The sequence below is a fragment of the Anas platyrhynchos genome, chromosome 21, assembly GCF_047663525.1.
Source record: "Anas platyrhynchos isolate ZD024472 breed Pekin duck chromosome 21, IASCAAS_PekinDuck_T2T, whole genome shotgun sequence".
Classification (NCBI taxonomy): domain Eukaryota; kingdom Metazoa; phylum Chordata; class Aves; order Anseriformes; family Anatidae; genus Anas; species Anas platyrhynchos.
The window spans coordinates 4,645,072-4,661,582 of record NC_092607.1 but is presented as its reverse complement, the minus strand read 5'-3'; the positions used below and the strand labels follow the sequence as shown (position 1 = coordinate 4,661,582).

Below are 16,511 nucleotides of genomic sequence, written 5' to 3'. Positions count from 1 at the left end.
TGCCTTCCAGCTGGAGCCTTGCAGGCGGTGCTGTGGGATCTTGTCTCCCTCTCGTGGGTGTCCCAGCGACTGCAAGGACAGCGATTGTCCCCTGCGGTCCCGAGGTGTGTCCGTGCTGCAGGTGCTGTGACGCCGTCAGCGTGGCGTGGAGGCACCCACAGTAGCTGGCTCATGTTCCTGGCTTGGTCTTTGCAAATGGCTCTTATCCATCCATCTGAATTGGGTTTTGCAGCTGGTTCTGAGCCTTGGGGGTGCAGCTGATACCTGTGCAAACAAAATTAACGTTACTGCATTCTTTTTGCTGATGCTGCTTGGCAGAGACAGCGTTGGTTGGCACAGAGACCCCAGGATCAACCACATCCTGAGCTCTGTTATGCTGCTGCCTCCGGTTTGCCTCTCACCTCCTGCAGGTGCTCGAGCACCTGGTCCTGTGCTTGTCCTTGACAGCCTGGAGGTGTCCTTTTCCTCCCTGTGCCTTCAGGTCAGTAACAGAATCGCATTTACTTAAAAGCAATCCCACCGCAAACCCGCTAATCTTTAACTTCATTAAAACCATCCTCATTCAGCTGGGGCAGAGCAGAGCCCATGAATCATGGCTAGCGAAAGCAGGGGGCCAAAGAAGAGACAATTAATTTCTTTCCTGCCCAAAAGGCTGGGCTGTGCTCTCTGGGTGGAGGATTTGTGCCCTTCCCCAGCAGGCTGACACGTGTCACCTGTTCATCATTCTCGGTGCTGTTCGGTTCTGTAGCAGCAGCCTCGCTCCCCAGGGCCATGCTATGACAGTTGCTATTTGCAAGTCAGCTGCAAAATGCTCCCTCTTTATTCCTGCAAGCTATTTTTAGCACTTCTCTTTACACTGAAATAGAAAAGACATCCTTTATCGGTGATAACCAGGTTACAGTAGCATTTTCTGCCCGTAAGGTGGAGCGTTTCGGGAGAAGGAAGGGTGCGGTGTGCCGGGGCGTGCTTTAAGTGATGGGACCAAAAGAGTCCTGTGCTCTCTCTTCTGGGTGGTGGAACAGAAATGTGAAAGGCCTGTCGGGGCCAGAAGCTCCTCGTGCGAGGGGGGTGACGGTCCTGTCCCGGGGATGCTGAGGGGGCACCGTGTCCACCCCAGCAGCGAGCAGGGGAAGCGGTCGGGGCTGGGACAGACTGGGTGGGTGCCCAAGCGCTCTCCAGGGCCGCGCTGGAGGAGCTCTCTTCCCCCCTGCTTCAGCTGTAGAAACAGCAGCTGAATGTATGGGGAGGGTCTGTCCCACAACTCCAGCCCACACCGTCCTCAGCCCCCCTCACTTGCTCACTCCAGCTCCTCGCTGAGCACTTGGTGCACGGAGCTCAGCGAGCGGGGTTTGAGCACCCTAAATTTAGCCGGTGCAGCTCAGTGGTTCCTGCTGTTTTCTCTTCCCATGCATGCTAAATGTCTGCAGTTGTGTTTTCCTCTCCCCCCTCTCCTCTCCAGGGAGAAGCAAGAGCTTTCTTGGAGATGGCTTATGATTTTTCCAGACAGAAATTGTTTCCATTCCAGGTTTATTGGCCGTACCCAAAGAGATGTCCAAGAATCACTAAAAGCCCAGCAGCCTGATGCAGAGCTGGTGTTTCTGATGCCTATTAAAGCAGGGCTGCAAAAGCCCAGCCTCTGTGCAGCGTAACTGGCAGTCCCACCAGCTAATGGCATGATCTGTTCAAGAATTAATTCCCTGTATCTTCCTTCCCCAGCCAAACGTAACAAATTGAGGGAACGTTAATTGTCTAATGCAATACTGAGTGCTGGTAAACCCCCTGACTGAGGCTGGTAGCCAGACTGCTCGAGTCCTTGCCTTGGCCCGGGGTTTGAAAGGGGCTTTTGCCATCCCTCTGAAGGTCAGCCTCACCTTAGGAAGCAGCACAGGAGCTTTGCTTCTCCCAGCTGCTCCTCAGCAGTGGCGGTGGGCAGCCAGGCCGTGTGCCTGCAGCATGGCCCTGGTGTCCGGGTAGCTCCAAGTGGCTCTGACAAGTGCGCATCATTTCGAGGTAGTCCCCAACCCTCCGACTTCTGAGTCTGAGCAGAGATAACAGCGACGTTGGTCTTGCTGCGAGCTCTTCCAGTCTCCGTTGCTCACCTCCAGCCCAGCAGCTCTTGTTCTCTCTGGTGCTTTGTATTTTTTTAACCTCGCTTTTCTTGTGCTCCTGCTGTTTTCCTCGGTGCTGGAACATGGTTGATGGAGCTGCAGCATCTGCTGCGCCATTAAGAGGTGCTCTAATTTGGTGGTTTGGAGGGGTGTGCCGGTGTGCAGGACCCTGTGCCATCCTGCCAAATACTGGCATCAGCCTTCAGTGTGAATCTGTGCCCCACATGGGCACTTGGTGAAGTATTTGGAGTCCTCGGGGGGCAGAAAGGCTTCTCCTTGCTGTCCTGCAGTGAGCAGTAAGTGGGGTTTCCGCGGGTGGGCTTCTCCCAGCTGTGTCCCCACCACGGTCACTGGCCAAGGTTTGCCTCGCAGCCCTGCCCTTGGGATGGGGAACTCACAGAGCCCCGAGGCTGAGCTCGCTTTGGGCTCCCGCAGCTCCAGGCTTTGCTGCTGGACTCCTTTGTTACCCTAACCCTGGGCGTCTTGTTAATGAGACCGAGCATCTGCTCCGAGCACGGCGGTGAGCGTTTCCCTGAGCAAGGTGTCTCACCGGCTGGTTATTTACGCGCTCGTTCAGGTCACGTACTCCCCGGGGTAGGAGCGAGACCGAAGTTGTGCCCATTTATCTTCCACGAGTTGAAGAGAATAAAGAAAACATTTACCTTCTGGCTGAGAGTCCCTTCATCGCCTGCTGAATCATGTCTTTCTCTGTCGGATCTCCTGTTTTTCGAACTATTTTAGGTTCTCCAAGAGCAACTTTTCATCCTTTTTTGACCCTCTGTGGACGGCTCACTGTGCTCAAGGAGCCTCGCTGGTCTCCCGTGCGGCAGAGCTCCCTCGTTCCCTCCTTGTATGGGCAAATAACCGGCCTTACACAGCCTGCCCGCTCCCCCTTCCCCTGTTTTCCCCGTCGTGTTTCCCTGTCCCTGCAGATTCAGCAGCCCTGCGTGTGCACACATCTGTCCCCATGCATGACAGGTCCAGGATCTCTGTTCTGTGCCTTGTGCTCGGGGTGCTGCTCCTGGGGGCTGCCCTGTTGGGGATGGGGAGAGCTGGGCAGTGGGACAGGGACCCTGAACCCATGGGGTCCCTGCAGGACGGACGGTGGCACTGGGGACGCACCCTGTGCTTGCGAGGAGTTGGTGACACTGAGAACAGGCTTAAATATTCTCCGCAATTAGTGCCAATTATACCTCCTGCTGCTTCTGTCGTGTCTCAGAGTACCACCTGGGGTGTTGGTGCGCGCCGTGGATGCAGGGTGAAGAAGCACTGAGTCGAGGGAGGCTTCGGGGAAGTCTGCCCTGCTCGGAGCCCATCCCAAGGCTGTCTGTAGGATGCCAAGGCGCCCTCCTCCCTCCTCCTTTCCGCACAAGGTGGCTCGTAAGGAGCTGGAGGGCAGATGCTGAGCTTTGTGCGCTGCCTTCCTCGGGGGAGTAAATAAATATCCCAGCAGGCTGAGACCGGGGCTGCGAGCAGCTAATGAGAGCTGAAACCTCAACCTGAAATTACCGCTCTTCTGGGTGAATGGGGTTAAAAAAAGGTTGATTTTTTTTTTGAATGTCTTTTAAATGTAACTGGCTTGCAGGGGGGATTCAGTGGATCTTTGTGAGCCCGCAGTGCACATCACCAGGGTAAGCTGGAGGGAACATGTGGCCCTCCTCGCCCGTTCATTTCGAAGGAATTAATTCCCAAAGCAGCGAGCTGTGTCACTGCGTGGGGAATGCCCCCCTCCAGGGGCCTTTGGAGAAGTGCCGGGGGCTGCACGTTGTGTGGCTGCCCTGCGCGGCACCTTCCCCGGGGGGCAGCACGCAAACCCGGCGCTGCAGCGGGGGTAACCCCACAAACCTCCTGAGCTGTGTTTCAGCGGCTGGGCCACGGGCTGGTGGTGGAAGCAGGTGTCAAAACCACCCAGAGGGTGTGACTCCGGTGTTGAGTGATAGGAAATAGGGCTCTGGTCAAGAAATAGGTGAGTTGCTGTGTGTGTCTGAGAGAAATGGGGGATTCCGTCCCTAGGGGATGGATGTCAGCACCTCTAAGCTCCCCTCTGGCTACCTCTCTAGCTGTGTTAATTCCTTCCCAAAACTGGAGGTTGGGAAAGGAGAGCTACCACGCCAAGGAGCTGCTCAGATGGCGATGCTCCCTGGGAGAGGTGACAGGCTGCACGTGGGTCTGGGATGGCAGAGATTTGCCCTTGTAGACAATTCATTAGAGATAAGTATCAGACTGGTGACTGCAACCATCATTGCCTTTCTTTTCCTTTTTTTCCTTTTTTTTTTTTTTTTTCCTCCGCAAGGAAAAGGATTTTAAATGGATCCCATGTAACAAAACTGCCTTTGAAATCCCTGAGCTTTGCAGGGGAAAAGGCTTCTGCAGATGCCATTCATTTCAAGGATATATTAAATCAGGCTCTTTAGTTACCGGGTTGCTTTAAAATGCAAATTAACCACTTGCCAAAATCCATTTATTTTGCAGCTTGAATTTCAGTGGAGTCCATCTGGCATCTGCTGGGCAGTTTAGTGACTTCCTGGGGAGCATGGGCCCTGCACAATTTGTTGGGCGTCAGACCTTGGCCACCACCTCGATGGGTAAGGAACACAGAGATCTTACATGGCTTAAATTGAATCTGGAACAGACCACTCCTACGGCCACCTAATAACGCGTCCAGCAGCTGCTGCTCTGCCACTCCTCCGCTCTGTTTCTGCGTTAAATCAAGTAGGCTTGGCTGCGAGGTTTTGCTGATTGCTGCTAGTACAGCGTTAGCAGGGGAGCACCAGCTTTATGCTTTCCTCCACCAGAGCTGAAAGGCACAGACTAAGCAAAACGCAGCTAAAAACCTGAAAATGCGTCCTGTGCATCTTTCTGTTTGCCCTCCAAGGCCCATCAGGCTCTGTACAGATTTTCTTACCGTATACCATAATTGCATTTTCCCAAGCAGCCTGCAACTCTGGCTGTTCCAGTTTGGGAGAGAATGGAGGCTAGCTGCCGCTGAGGAGTAGGAGACTGAGTCACCAAAGCCGTGTTAAAGGGCTGAAATTAGAGATTGCTTTTTGGAAATGTGGGTTTGAATCACTGCAGAGCTTCTGCAGAGTGAAGCAGGAGGAGATCAGGCACTTAGGGCCTACAGTTCCTTACAGCTCATAGTGGGCATGACACAAAGATTGTTTGTTAACATTTTATTAGCCCACAAACGTATTGTTTTGAAAGTGTTCTGTCTGTTCTGACATTTTGGTTTAGGGGATGTGGAAATTGGCTTGCAAGAGCGAAACGGGCAGCTAGAAGTGGATATCATTCAGGCCCGAGGACTGACACCAAAACCCGGCTCCAAAACACTGCCAGGTAGTGTGCTTCGACCTCCTATAACAGCTCACTGAGCTTCAGCCTCCCGTCATGCTTGTGAAAAGGAAAATTTTGTGTTCTGCTTGGCTTCTGTGGCAATAAGCAGTGTTTTTGTCGTATGGAAAATAAGGCTGGCTGGGCAAAGCTTTTCACTGCTGTACATGCCTTCGTTGGGAATAAGAGAGACAGAGACGTGGCACTCTGTCTTGTCTAAAGTGAGCATGAAGGTTTTTTCATATTTGACCATATTTGTGTTGTGTTTTTTTTTCAGCTGCTTACATCAAAGCCTACCTGTTAGAGAACGGTGTGTGCATTGCGAAAAAGAAGACAAAAGTGGCCCGCAAATCTTTAGACCCTTTGTACAATCAGGTGTTACTGTTTCCTGAGAGCCCTCAGGGCAAGGTATTACAGGTAAGAGGAGTGGGTTCCAGGTCTGTCTCTTTCTCTCCCACCTGTGCTGGAATATACTAAGTCTGGCAAAGAATCTGGATAAATAACACAGATGAGAAAAAGCTAATAATGCTTTCATGGAACTACATGCGCTCTGTCTGAACTTAACAAAAGGAAAAACCTTTTTTCTTGCTCCGACTGTTTATTACTTGATACCCTGCCAGGAAAAGGTTCCCTTTCTTTGCTTCCCAGGAAAAGGTTCTTGTTTTGTTTTCCAGTTAGGAGATAGACAGTATCCATAGGGGCTGAACAGCCTGGCACCATAGGTTTCTTCTGGGTTTATTTGCATTCAGAGCACTCTGCTTTGGCCATCACCCAGTCACATATCCTACCTATTTCTACCTCTGTTCTTTTCCTGCCATACATTCTCTGCCATACTTACGTTTTCAATCCTGTACCTATGTTTCCAGGGCAAAGAGTGAATGCCATTGGTTAATTCGTACCTAAACCATTCCCATCCAACAAACCCTGGCTAAAATCCACTGGAAATACTGATGCAATTAACTTGTGAGTTTCTGTTGCTTACCTCTGCTGGCATAGGAATTGCCAGCTAATCTACTGGATCCTTCTCCTTAGTGAACTCTTCTTCGTTTACCTCGATCAGAAGCATTTTCCCCTGCTGCAGGCAGAGCACACGGTTTTGACTGAAATGCGGTAGGGCCTGGCTTGGTCTGGGTTTCCTTACCTGCAGCCTTGCTGCCGTGTGGGCCTTCACCCCGAGTTCTGTGGGTCACAGCCACAGTGCTGTCACACGGAAGGTGGAAGCAAGGCAGGCAGCCTAAAGTACCTAAAAATTAGCTCACGAAAGGGGTTGAAGGTGTTAAGAACTACGGATTTTATCCTCAACCAGGATGGGAAGTTGAGTATGAAGCATAAATTAGTTTTCATTTCAGATATGCGAGCAGCATTTTCCAGATAGCCTCCAAGGAGGTCAGCTCGGGGTGGTGTGAGCTGGCAGAGCCCAGCTGCTCCTGGAAATGGTCCCCTGGGTGATCCACTGCTGTGTCTCCCACGCCACCATTTCACCTTCTGCCACACAACCATGGCTGAGAGGGTTCTCACGAGTCTTTGCCTTGATCGTGCTTTTATCAATAGACCTTTGTAATAGGACAGTGAGAAATGCCTCCGCCCTGCTTTGCCACTCAGTCAGAAAGACTGCTGCCTTCCTACAGGCAGAGGCACAGCAGAAACCCAAAAGCAGGCAGTAACTGTCAGTATATGGTCCTCTGTGAGCCTCTCAAGCAGTATCCTAGCCATGTCCTCGCCTTGGCAGCAGCCCTGGTGCAGGAGGGCAGCCCTGCTGCAAAGAGGGGTGGAGCTGTGCCTGCCTCTTTGCAGCTCTGCTGTCCTGTGCCCTGCTCCGTTTGTGGTTTTGGCTGCCTGTTTCAGGACCGGTTTCAATGTCTCATTGCACCTTGCACTGTCCCGTTGGAACTTATTAAAAGGGAATAAAATTAAGAGCCTGGCTCTCTGCCAGCTGCTGTGCCACCAACCCAGCTTTCTGCAGTGTTTTGCTCCATCCCGTGCTGACATAAACATTGACGTGTGATGTCTCTCCTACCTCGTTTTACAGAAAACTCTAATATTCTGGTTATTCGGAGCCTAGGGAAAGAAGCTCTCAGGATTAGCCAGAGATCCCTAGTCACCATCATAACCCATCGTCCTCATCCTCTCGTCTTCAGAACATGAACTCGCTCTGGAGTCAGTCGTCACCTTTGTCTTGAGCCACGTAGGGCCACTCGGCCACACGCAGCCCTCCAGCATGCCTAAGCCCATGACCCTCACTACATCTGTGCCACCCACTGGTCTCCATCGTGTCGTAAGTGTGATTCAGCTTCCCCTGCTCGGCTGCCAGCTCTCTCATTACACCCTCCTCTGCGTCTCCAAGCCGTTCTCGGCAGCCTGTTCTGCTCTCCCCGCATGCCGCCCCGTGTGTGCCCCTTACGTCACCAGTCCCGCTTGCCAGCGCTCGGCTCCTGCCCTTTCTCCAGGTGAGTGACCGTGCCTCGTGGCCATCTGCCACACACCATGAGGCCTGAGTGCGGATGTTAGGACACAGACTTTTCCTCAAATGGTTGGCTCTTGGCCCAAGTTATTGCCCTACTCGGTTTTTGTTGGGTTATTTTTCCAGACCAGGAGCCCTTCCTTCCCTTTTCCCACCTTGTGCACACACTTGCCTTGTCCAGCACTTAGAGCAGAAGAAGAGTGTTTCATCCACACGTGCTTTCATTTATTTTTTATTTTTCATGGGGAGAAAAAAAAAAAAGTCTGGTAACATTCAGATTTGTAAAGCTGTGCTTAAAACAAAGGTAAAACCATCAGCCAAGCTTCACATCACCAACAGCATAGCATATACCAGTGTATTCCTGTTGTAGGGTAAAACTTTCTGTTCTTCCCATGTAAAACTTTCTGCTCTTCCCAGACTCTAGTAAAGCCCAAGGAGGTTGGATAAACAGAATGCACAGAGATCCCTCTGATCCCTCTGATCAGATTGCTGCTTCCCAAGCAGGTGTCCAAGTCTGAGGATTAATTGTGCTTCCCCCTCTTGTTTCTCAGGTGATAGTCTGGGGGAACTACGGACGCATGGAGCGCAAGCACTTCATGGGAGTCGCCAGGGTCCTCCTGGAAGAACTGGATTTGTCAACTTTAGCAATTGGCTGGTACAAGCTCTTCCCAACCTCCTCGATGGTAGATCCCACTACGGGCCCGCTCCTGCGTCAGTCCTCACAGCTTTCCCTGGAGAGCACAGTGGGACCCTGCTGTGACAGGTCTTAGTGAGTAAGGAAGGGGGAACTGCTTTTGTTTTTTAAACATGCTGTCAAGGTTTTGTTTGCTGGAACTCTGACCTCAAGCGCAATGCATGTTCAATCAGTTCTCGTGGAGCTGGAAGAGGAGGATAAACCAGTGACCTTAGACAGAAGACGAGGGGGAGGGCGCTGTACCCTCTCCGTCCGAGGAGGAGGTGCCATGGGGCATGAGTCCTAGTTGTCAAATTAGACATACACCTCTTGTTTCACTTCTCTCGCTGTCATTCTTGGACCCTTGTTTCAGATCAGTATTAACCCTGGAAAGTTGCAGCATTTGAAAGAGTATGGGGGGAGTAAGGAAGGCATTTTGCTTAACCGTGCATCTTACAAATTTCTTAGGTTCTTTCTCACAGTACCTGAAAAATTCAGAGGCCAATTTCTGACCTAAAAAGAGCAGGAGTAGAAAGTTTGAGAGGAAGCATTCGTTTTTTCTGAGATCTTTCTTCTTGCAAGAAAGAAAAAGAAAGAAACCTGCAACCCTTAAGTACCAATTCCACGTCAGTGAGTCACGTTAACTGTAACGCTGTCGTTGCTGTGTTTTCAAACTGTGCCAAATTACCAGCAAGTGTCTTTGCCGCGTTACTTGTCTGCCACTGCTGATGAAGCATACTTGGTGGGAGAATAAGCGCCTACTTAGACCAGACAGTTTGAACAGAGTTCGAGTTTAGCAGTCTAATTAACTGCAATTTTGCTCAGTACAAAAGCACTGGAAGTGGGAGCTGAACGTCAGACTTGCTGCTTGAGATAGGTTTTATACTGACTCCCTCGTTGCTGTGCATCCTTCAGCCCCGATGTCTTCTCTCTCCTGCTTTTCTTTCATCTCCTTTGTGCTGGTACATATCTGCTGGAGATGCTGCCCTTCCTGTTGTGCTATTGCCTGACCTGAAACAGGACTGTTTTATTCTGCCACGGGAGAGGAGGTTGAGATTTCTGGGGGTAGAGAAGAAAGAAACCTCAGGTTGTCATCTGACAAGAAGGTGCTGGAGGGCACACGGTCCTCCTTGAGGAAAGAAAGTCGCTGTAGGCAATCTCAGTAATACACAGGCATTGGCAAGTGTCCTGAGAGAGGAGATGCTGTCCCCAGAGTATGGAGCAGTAGTGGGTGAGGAGTCTGGAGACCTGGTGGTCACAGCATGTATATTCTGTTATTTTAAGTGCAACGCTAGCTGTAAAAGAGTCTCGTAGATGAACCCAGTAACGCACATTCTCTGAGCTGCTGAGCTACAGCAGCTGTTGTCAGCAGTCACATGCTGGAGTAAGGCATGCTAGATCCTTCAGACAAGTAAACACTTCTATTTGAAAACACTGAATAGCCAAAATAATGGAGAATCTCCAACGATTTCCTGTTAAAAGGCCCTTTCTGGCTAGATTTTCTCATAGTCTTCATGAGGATTTGATGGCTGTGGTCTCCAAATGAGCTTTTGGAGATGTTTGACTGTGATTTAATAGTGAAGGTCCCATGTCGTGTTCAGGAGGGAGCAGATTCTTGGCCTGTCGTTGAGGAATACTGAACATTTATTTCTGCATGCGGACCTTGGCTTTGTTAGAATAAAAGCATGAGTGTAGAGTGGATGGTAAAAGCAGTTGCTTTTGGTCCAAGCTTGTCTATGGCATTTTAAATTATTTTGAGATAAACTGCAGGATAGATGCAAAAATAATAGGCCTTACCTTAATGTCTGTAAAAATGCTATAATTACAAAGGAGAGGGAAGGAGGAGAAGGGACATAGAATTAATAGGTTTTTGAGTCTTAAGTGGCAAAAGCCTCAGCATTTCAGATAAATCTCTTAATTTCCTTGATCAAATATGTCTCTGGCCTCTCACTAATTATTTTTTCTAATCGTATTAGACAATTTCTATATATTAGATGAAGAAAGTTTGTTGCATGCTGATCAAACTATGTCGTGGCTCTCTTATTTTAAAAAGAAAAAGCACATTTACTGTAATTTAAGTCAGCATCCTTTCCTCTTGGTATGTAGTGAGTACTAGGCAATATTGTACAATATGTGTATGAACTAGAATAGATTAGGTAGATTTAGTGGTTTGTAGCACTGGATCTTTTAATAACTATGTCTTTAAAAGGACCGTGGGGAGCTCCGGGTACATTCCAAACCTGGTAACTGAGTAACAGGGCTTCTGTCTTAAGGAATGCTGAAAACTTCATGTTGGCAATCGTTTGGACATTACCTACTAGTAACAGCTAGTTAATCACATTTTTCCTGGGTCCAGTGAGATGAATGCAACATTTTTGCAGTCTTTCACGGGGAGTAGGAGACTATATATGCCAAAAAAAAATGACTTTATTTAATGACTCCATTGAAAAGCTCAGTTCCTCTATGCCTGGCAAATGTAACGTGTCTCTGTATCTCATCCCTCCAAAAGCTCTGCAAGCTCAAAGGCGATTGGTTTTGTTAAAAGAGGACTACTTCACATCGAGGACTATCTTCCGTATGTTTTTAATCATGCTGAAAGTTCACTGTCAGGGTAAAACAAAGTTATGCTTCCACTTGTGTAACTTTGATTAACATCTCAGGTTCTGAGTTTGGAGGCAGTTTTAGCAGTCTGCTCTGGACTGTTTTCTTCTGCATTTTTTCCATGGTTGACCGTTGTCCAGTGATTCTCACTTTTGTTTCGAGTCACTTCCAAGTCCTGTTTCTCCACAGTAAGTGAACGTTACAATCCCTGGCTGCCATGCACAACACAGCCATGTGAACTGGCGAGTCCAGAAATAAACCAAACAGACTCAACAAAACCAACAGCCCTTCGTAAACCGACAGACTCACAGGAGCCCTTTTCAGAGTGCCCATGGGGCGCAGAGTTTGGGGTCAGTAAAGTTGCACAGTACTGCCCAGCCTAAATTCTTGCTTCACTCATGCCCACGATTCCTGAGCTGACCAAGTCATATTGTGGTTTAAAAAAATAAAGATCTTCTAGTTATCCATCAGTTTAAAGACCCCCCAGTGTAGCATCCAAGGCAAGTCTCAGGCTTGGGATAGCTTATTGTCATAAAACAGAAGCTTTTTTTTCCCCTCAAATTTGACTTGCCAGTTTCTGTCTAAGGTGTTGTAATGTGATAGTTGTGATTATCAGTGCGCTTGTGTAAAAAGTAGCAGCTTGCTAGGATGGTGAGCAGCTGAAAACTAAACTTTGGTCCCCTTTAGAAGTCCTGACTGAGTTTTTCTCCTGTGTCTGAGTCTAGCTGTTAGTTACAATCAGGGAGGGGGAGAGAGGGAGAGCGGGAGACTTAAAAAAGCCAACCAACCAACTAAAAATAATTAAACGTGATAATACGTTTGGTCTGTGAGTGGTGATGAGGGATGAGACTGAGGAGAGATGAATACCTGCCCAGCTTCAGGTTGGTTCCCTGATCCTCGTGCACAAAATACTACATCTCAATAGTAACGGGAAGGTTGCTTGCAGGAAAAGAAAAAAAAAAAGGAGAGCTGATCCCTAAATGTTTCCTGCATTCCTGTTACTATGGAAAACGAGGAAATCCTGATGCTGAGAGCATCTCGGAGAGCAGTGATCTCTCCCCAGTGTCCCTCCCTGCACCTTGTGGTCTGAGCAGACAGCAGCCGTGACCGCAGTGAGCCCAGGTTTGTCCAGGTGCACGTGTGATGTTCTCCTGGTGTCGCTTTCCCTTTGCCCCGACACAGCTGGGATGCCACAGAGACAACACGAGGTCCTCATTCTGCAGTTAAATCCAAGGGTCCTCATCCTGCAGCCAAAGCCCCGGGGGCAGGCTGCTGTGCCTCCTTTGCACCGTGCAGGCGTCCGCCTCCGCACGGCCATGGCAGGATAGGGGCCGGGGGACGTCGCTGTTCTGCCGAGCACATCCCCAACACTTGGCCATGGGTTGTTTAAACGAATATTGCAGATTTCTTTGCTTTGAACGATGATATATATTTAATGTTTCTAGCTACTGGATCCTTTATCAATGTACTGTTCTAAATTGCAGGTCTTCTGGAGTCAGAATATCACAAGTTCCTGTAGAGGAGCTGTTTTTAAGGTGTTGAGGCAGTTAACAGAATCTCAACCTAAGCATGTTTAGCAATGTTTAGACAGCAAGACAACTTTTTTATGAAACTCATTTTAAGTTAGTTTATTACATGCTGTTAGTAATATTTTAAAGCAGGAAAAATATTTTTCTTTAAAGACCAAATGATGTATGTTTTTTAACGGATAGCATAATTTAGTGTTTTCAAAACTGTTTAATGTTCTCAGTATGGAGTTTACTCATTCTTTTGATTTCTGTGTTCCTTGTTATATTTTATCAACTTTTTTTTTTTTTCCAAAAGAAAAGAGGCATATGTAAATAAACACCAGAAAAGAGTCCTATAGGAAATTCTGTTCAAACTGACCATTAAATTATTAGTAAATATTTGTCACTGTTCATTAAATCTCAGCTACTATTCAAGCCTTTGTTGAAAAAAAAAATTGATGTTGTATTTTCAAGATGAAAACAACTTAGCTAGTTTTGTCATAATCCTGTACTCTGTATAAAAATCTTTTTATAAAGAAAGTCTAATAGGCTAACAAGCAATAATCTATTCCATTTGGTGTGCACAGATTGTGACTTGCAGGCTGTAGTACATATTGTTGATACAGTTTATAATTGTCTTCAATCTCAATTCCATCACTTTTGAAAAAGATCCGTATGAACTTTGATTGTAAAAAGGAAGATTGGGCTGTTGCCTTGTAAGAAATACCCATCGTGTAGACTTCGCTGTGAGTATGTGTGCCCAGCGACGTGAGATCTCTCCTAGGTGAAGGACGAAGCAGCTGTAGGTGACTTCGTACTACAGAGTTAACAAATCCTTTCGGTATGAACTCGATGACTGTTTCAAGCACCCTGTTTTTCTTAGGCTACTTAGTATTTGTAACTCAATACGAATGGTTCCCACTGCCACTGTAGCCCTGATTAAGCAAAAAAAGCCTTTGCACTCTGGGGCCACACAACTCTGCCCAGTAGCTGCCTGTTTTCCTCGGGATGGCAGGGGCAAGCTAACGGGAGTTTTTTTCAGAGCAGCAGATTGAGCTGCTCTTCTTTAAAGGCTTCGTGGGTTGTTTTGTCCATTTCATAGATGGTATTTGTCCATTCCGTGAGAAAATTCCACCCAAGGCAGAGGAAGGTTGCACCTTCGCAGAAGCTCGGGGGGTATCCCAGCCGTGTGAGACGGGAGCAGGCTGTTCTGTGCCAGTCTTCAGATAACGCTGGGCTCGGCTACAGATTTTTCCAAAGTGGCAGGATCAGGATATTGGATTTTAAGGCAGCTCTATCATTGATGAGTGCATAAAATAACAGAGCTTCAAACCAGCATCCCAGTCCATTGCCTGTGGGCTCCTCGCAGCGTTTCCCGTAGGAGAAATCCCCGCCTCGTGCTCCAGGCAGCCAGCCACGCAGACAGCGGTGATGCTGGAAGCCCCAAGAAGCGATGAAATAATTCCCAGTCATTTTTGAAGTGCTTGGAGAGCAAAAAGAGCTGTGTAAATGCAAAGTGCCAGCAGTAGCCCGGGAAAACAAGCAGACCTTAAAGCACCTTTGGTAATGCAGAGGGACGCACGGAGACCTGGGGCAAGCACCTAACGCCAAATTGCAGCTCCCCAATTTGAGCCAAACATTTAGAAAAGAGGACGATCTTTGAAATCCTTTCCACGTGTACCGCAGTGAACACCCAAAGCATGTTCTAGTGGTGTCCTCATGTGTGTGCAGCCAAACTGCCCCTGCCTGCGGGGTGCTTGTGACCCCTGCATGGCAGAGCCCCTGAGCTGCGCTCAGCACTGCTGCGCCCTGCCTGGGTCTGGGGGCTGCCTGGCTGCCAAGCGCATCCCAGCACAAGTCAGGGAATGTGGTAGTTCCCCTGGGAATTTGTCAGCGGTTCGGTATTCTCTAAATGTGGCTTTTGAGTCTTAAACTCACGGTGCCAGACTTCTCTCCGTGACCAGGCAGCCCCGAGTCCATGCCAAGCCCCCACTGCTCACCATGCAGCAGCACCGGGCTCTGCCAGGCACCTCCAGCGGTGCCAGCAGCCCTCTGCCCTCCCTTCCCTTCGGCAGTGGCTCCCATCCTCGGTGGGGCAGAGGAACAGGGGTCAGGTCCTTGTGTAGCATTTGGTCCTTTGCACTTTAGCAGCTGAAGCTGAGAGGGAGCCAGCACCAGCCCTCTACAGAGCACCAGCAAAAAGAGGCTGAGACCGAACGCTTTTCCCTTCGTGACTTCCCAGAAGCTAAAATGACAACCAAAGTCCTGGTGTTAAACCCCGCTCTGCTGGGCCAGTGTAAAGGCAGCCTTTGCATTTATGCAGCACGCTGGGCACCTCGCTTGGGCTTGAGACCCCTGGCTCAGGAAGGAGGGGGCTTTGCCTTGCAGGAAGGACACAGCCCAGGGGCAGCAGCGAGCTCTGCTTGCTGAGCAGGGATGTGGGCAGAAGAGGGAGGAATCGGAGCACACCTGCTGCAGAAGCCCACGTGCTTTTCCAGTGGCTCATTTTTAAGTTACCTGGGCACCACAGGCTCTGGTGGCTGCCCCCTGTGGGCTCCAGGTCCCCCTAAACACAGCCTGGGTTGTTAAATCTTGCAGCAGGTTTTTTCTGGGGCTGTGGTTCCTTCCCCAGCGCCGCTCTCTGGTCTCTGCTTTGTGATTTCATCCCCTGGACCTGGAGCTGCTCTGGGCTTTCTTTGGAGCCAGGAAGAGCGAATCCACGGTGCATTCCCTCAGCCTCACTGCGCTGGGCTTGCCTCCCTGCTTCAGGTGGGAAGGACGTGCTGGGGGCGCAGCGCCTCCCCCCGAGACCCCTGACACAGCACTGCCATGGCCTGCCACCCGCCTGGGATCCGCGTCCCGGCTCTATTTTGTGGCATTTCAGACCGGGGGGGTCCTTCCGTGCCGTGCTTGGGTGGAGCTGGGGGTCAAACACATACCATGCAGGCAGCCAGGAGACAGCAGGGACAGGCAGGAGCCTCTGCTTTGTGCTGCCCCCCAGATGCTCCCCGTCCCTCTCCACCCAAGGCCTTACTGCAGCCCGTGGGGACGAGGCTGCCCGCAGCATCTCCCATGCTGAGCCGGCCGTCCCGCGGGGAGCCCGGGGCACTGCTGCAGAGCTGGCCTCTGCTCGGGGCCGGGGCTGCTCCCCTGGGGCCCAACCTTTGTGCTTTGTGAGCTGCTCCCCAAACCCATCGCTTCCGGGGCGCTGAGCGGTTGCTGCCCGATCCTTTCGCCTTTCTGTAGGAGCAGGGGTGGCTGATCCCGCTCTCTGGGGGCTCTGTAACCCGCTCCAAAACCTTTGGGAGGTTTTTAACGCTGTCTGCTGAGATCTAACCTTGCGGGGCTGGAGGAACACAGGCGATGGAGCCAGGCAGCCTGCTTGCCCCCCGTGCCCGGTGTTTTGCGAGGTGCGTGGGCTGCCTTGGGTGGAAGCGTTGGGCGCGGTGCCCGAAGCGCGGCGTGCCGTGCCTGTGGCCAGAGAGGGTTCTGCTGTACTTTTTTCCTGTCTGTAGGTTTTATTCAGACAATATGTAACGATCGAGTGATTTACAATTCAGTGTTAAGCTAATGAAAACGTTGATAATGGTGACAATAAAAAACCTTTTTTTTTTTCCTGCGGTGTGTCGGAGGTGTTTCATGGAGTGTCTCTGCACTCGGCTGCCACCGGGATTGTCTCTAACCCCAAATGGCAGCTTTGTGAGCGATGTGGGATCAGGGGAGCCTGGGGACCCCCAGGGAAATGCAGGTGCCACCGGGTCCAGTGAGCCTGCGGGAGGGGAGGGCCTGGGGGCACTGCTTGGGCACACGGGGCGCCCCAGGGGACCAGC

The 16,511-nt window shown here is 50.1% G+C and overlaps 1 protein-coding gene across 1 annotated transcript in view; it reads left to right on the top strand.

The window, feature by feature from the left end:
• The window catches only part of RIMS4 (regulating synaptic membrane exocytosis 4), a 55,092-nt gene extending 38,795 nt beyond the window's left edge, over positions 1-16,297 (top strand). Inside the window, exons 3-6 of the mRNA XM_027472899.3 lie at positions 4,581-4,693; positions 5,343-5,444; positions 5,716-5,855; positions 8,451-16,297. Coding sequence (XP_027328700.1) covers positions 4,581-4,693; positions 5,343-5,444; positions 5,716-5,855; positions 8,451-8,669 — 574 coding nt within the window. The 3' untranslated portion in view covers positions 8,670-16,297. The remainder of the gene's footprint in view (positions 1-4,580; positions 4,694-5,342; positions 5,445-5,715; positions 5,856-8,450) is intronic.
• The last annotated feature ends 214 nt before the right edge of the window (positions 16,298-16,511 follow it).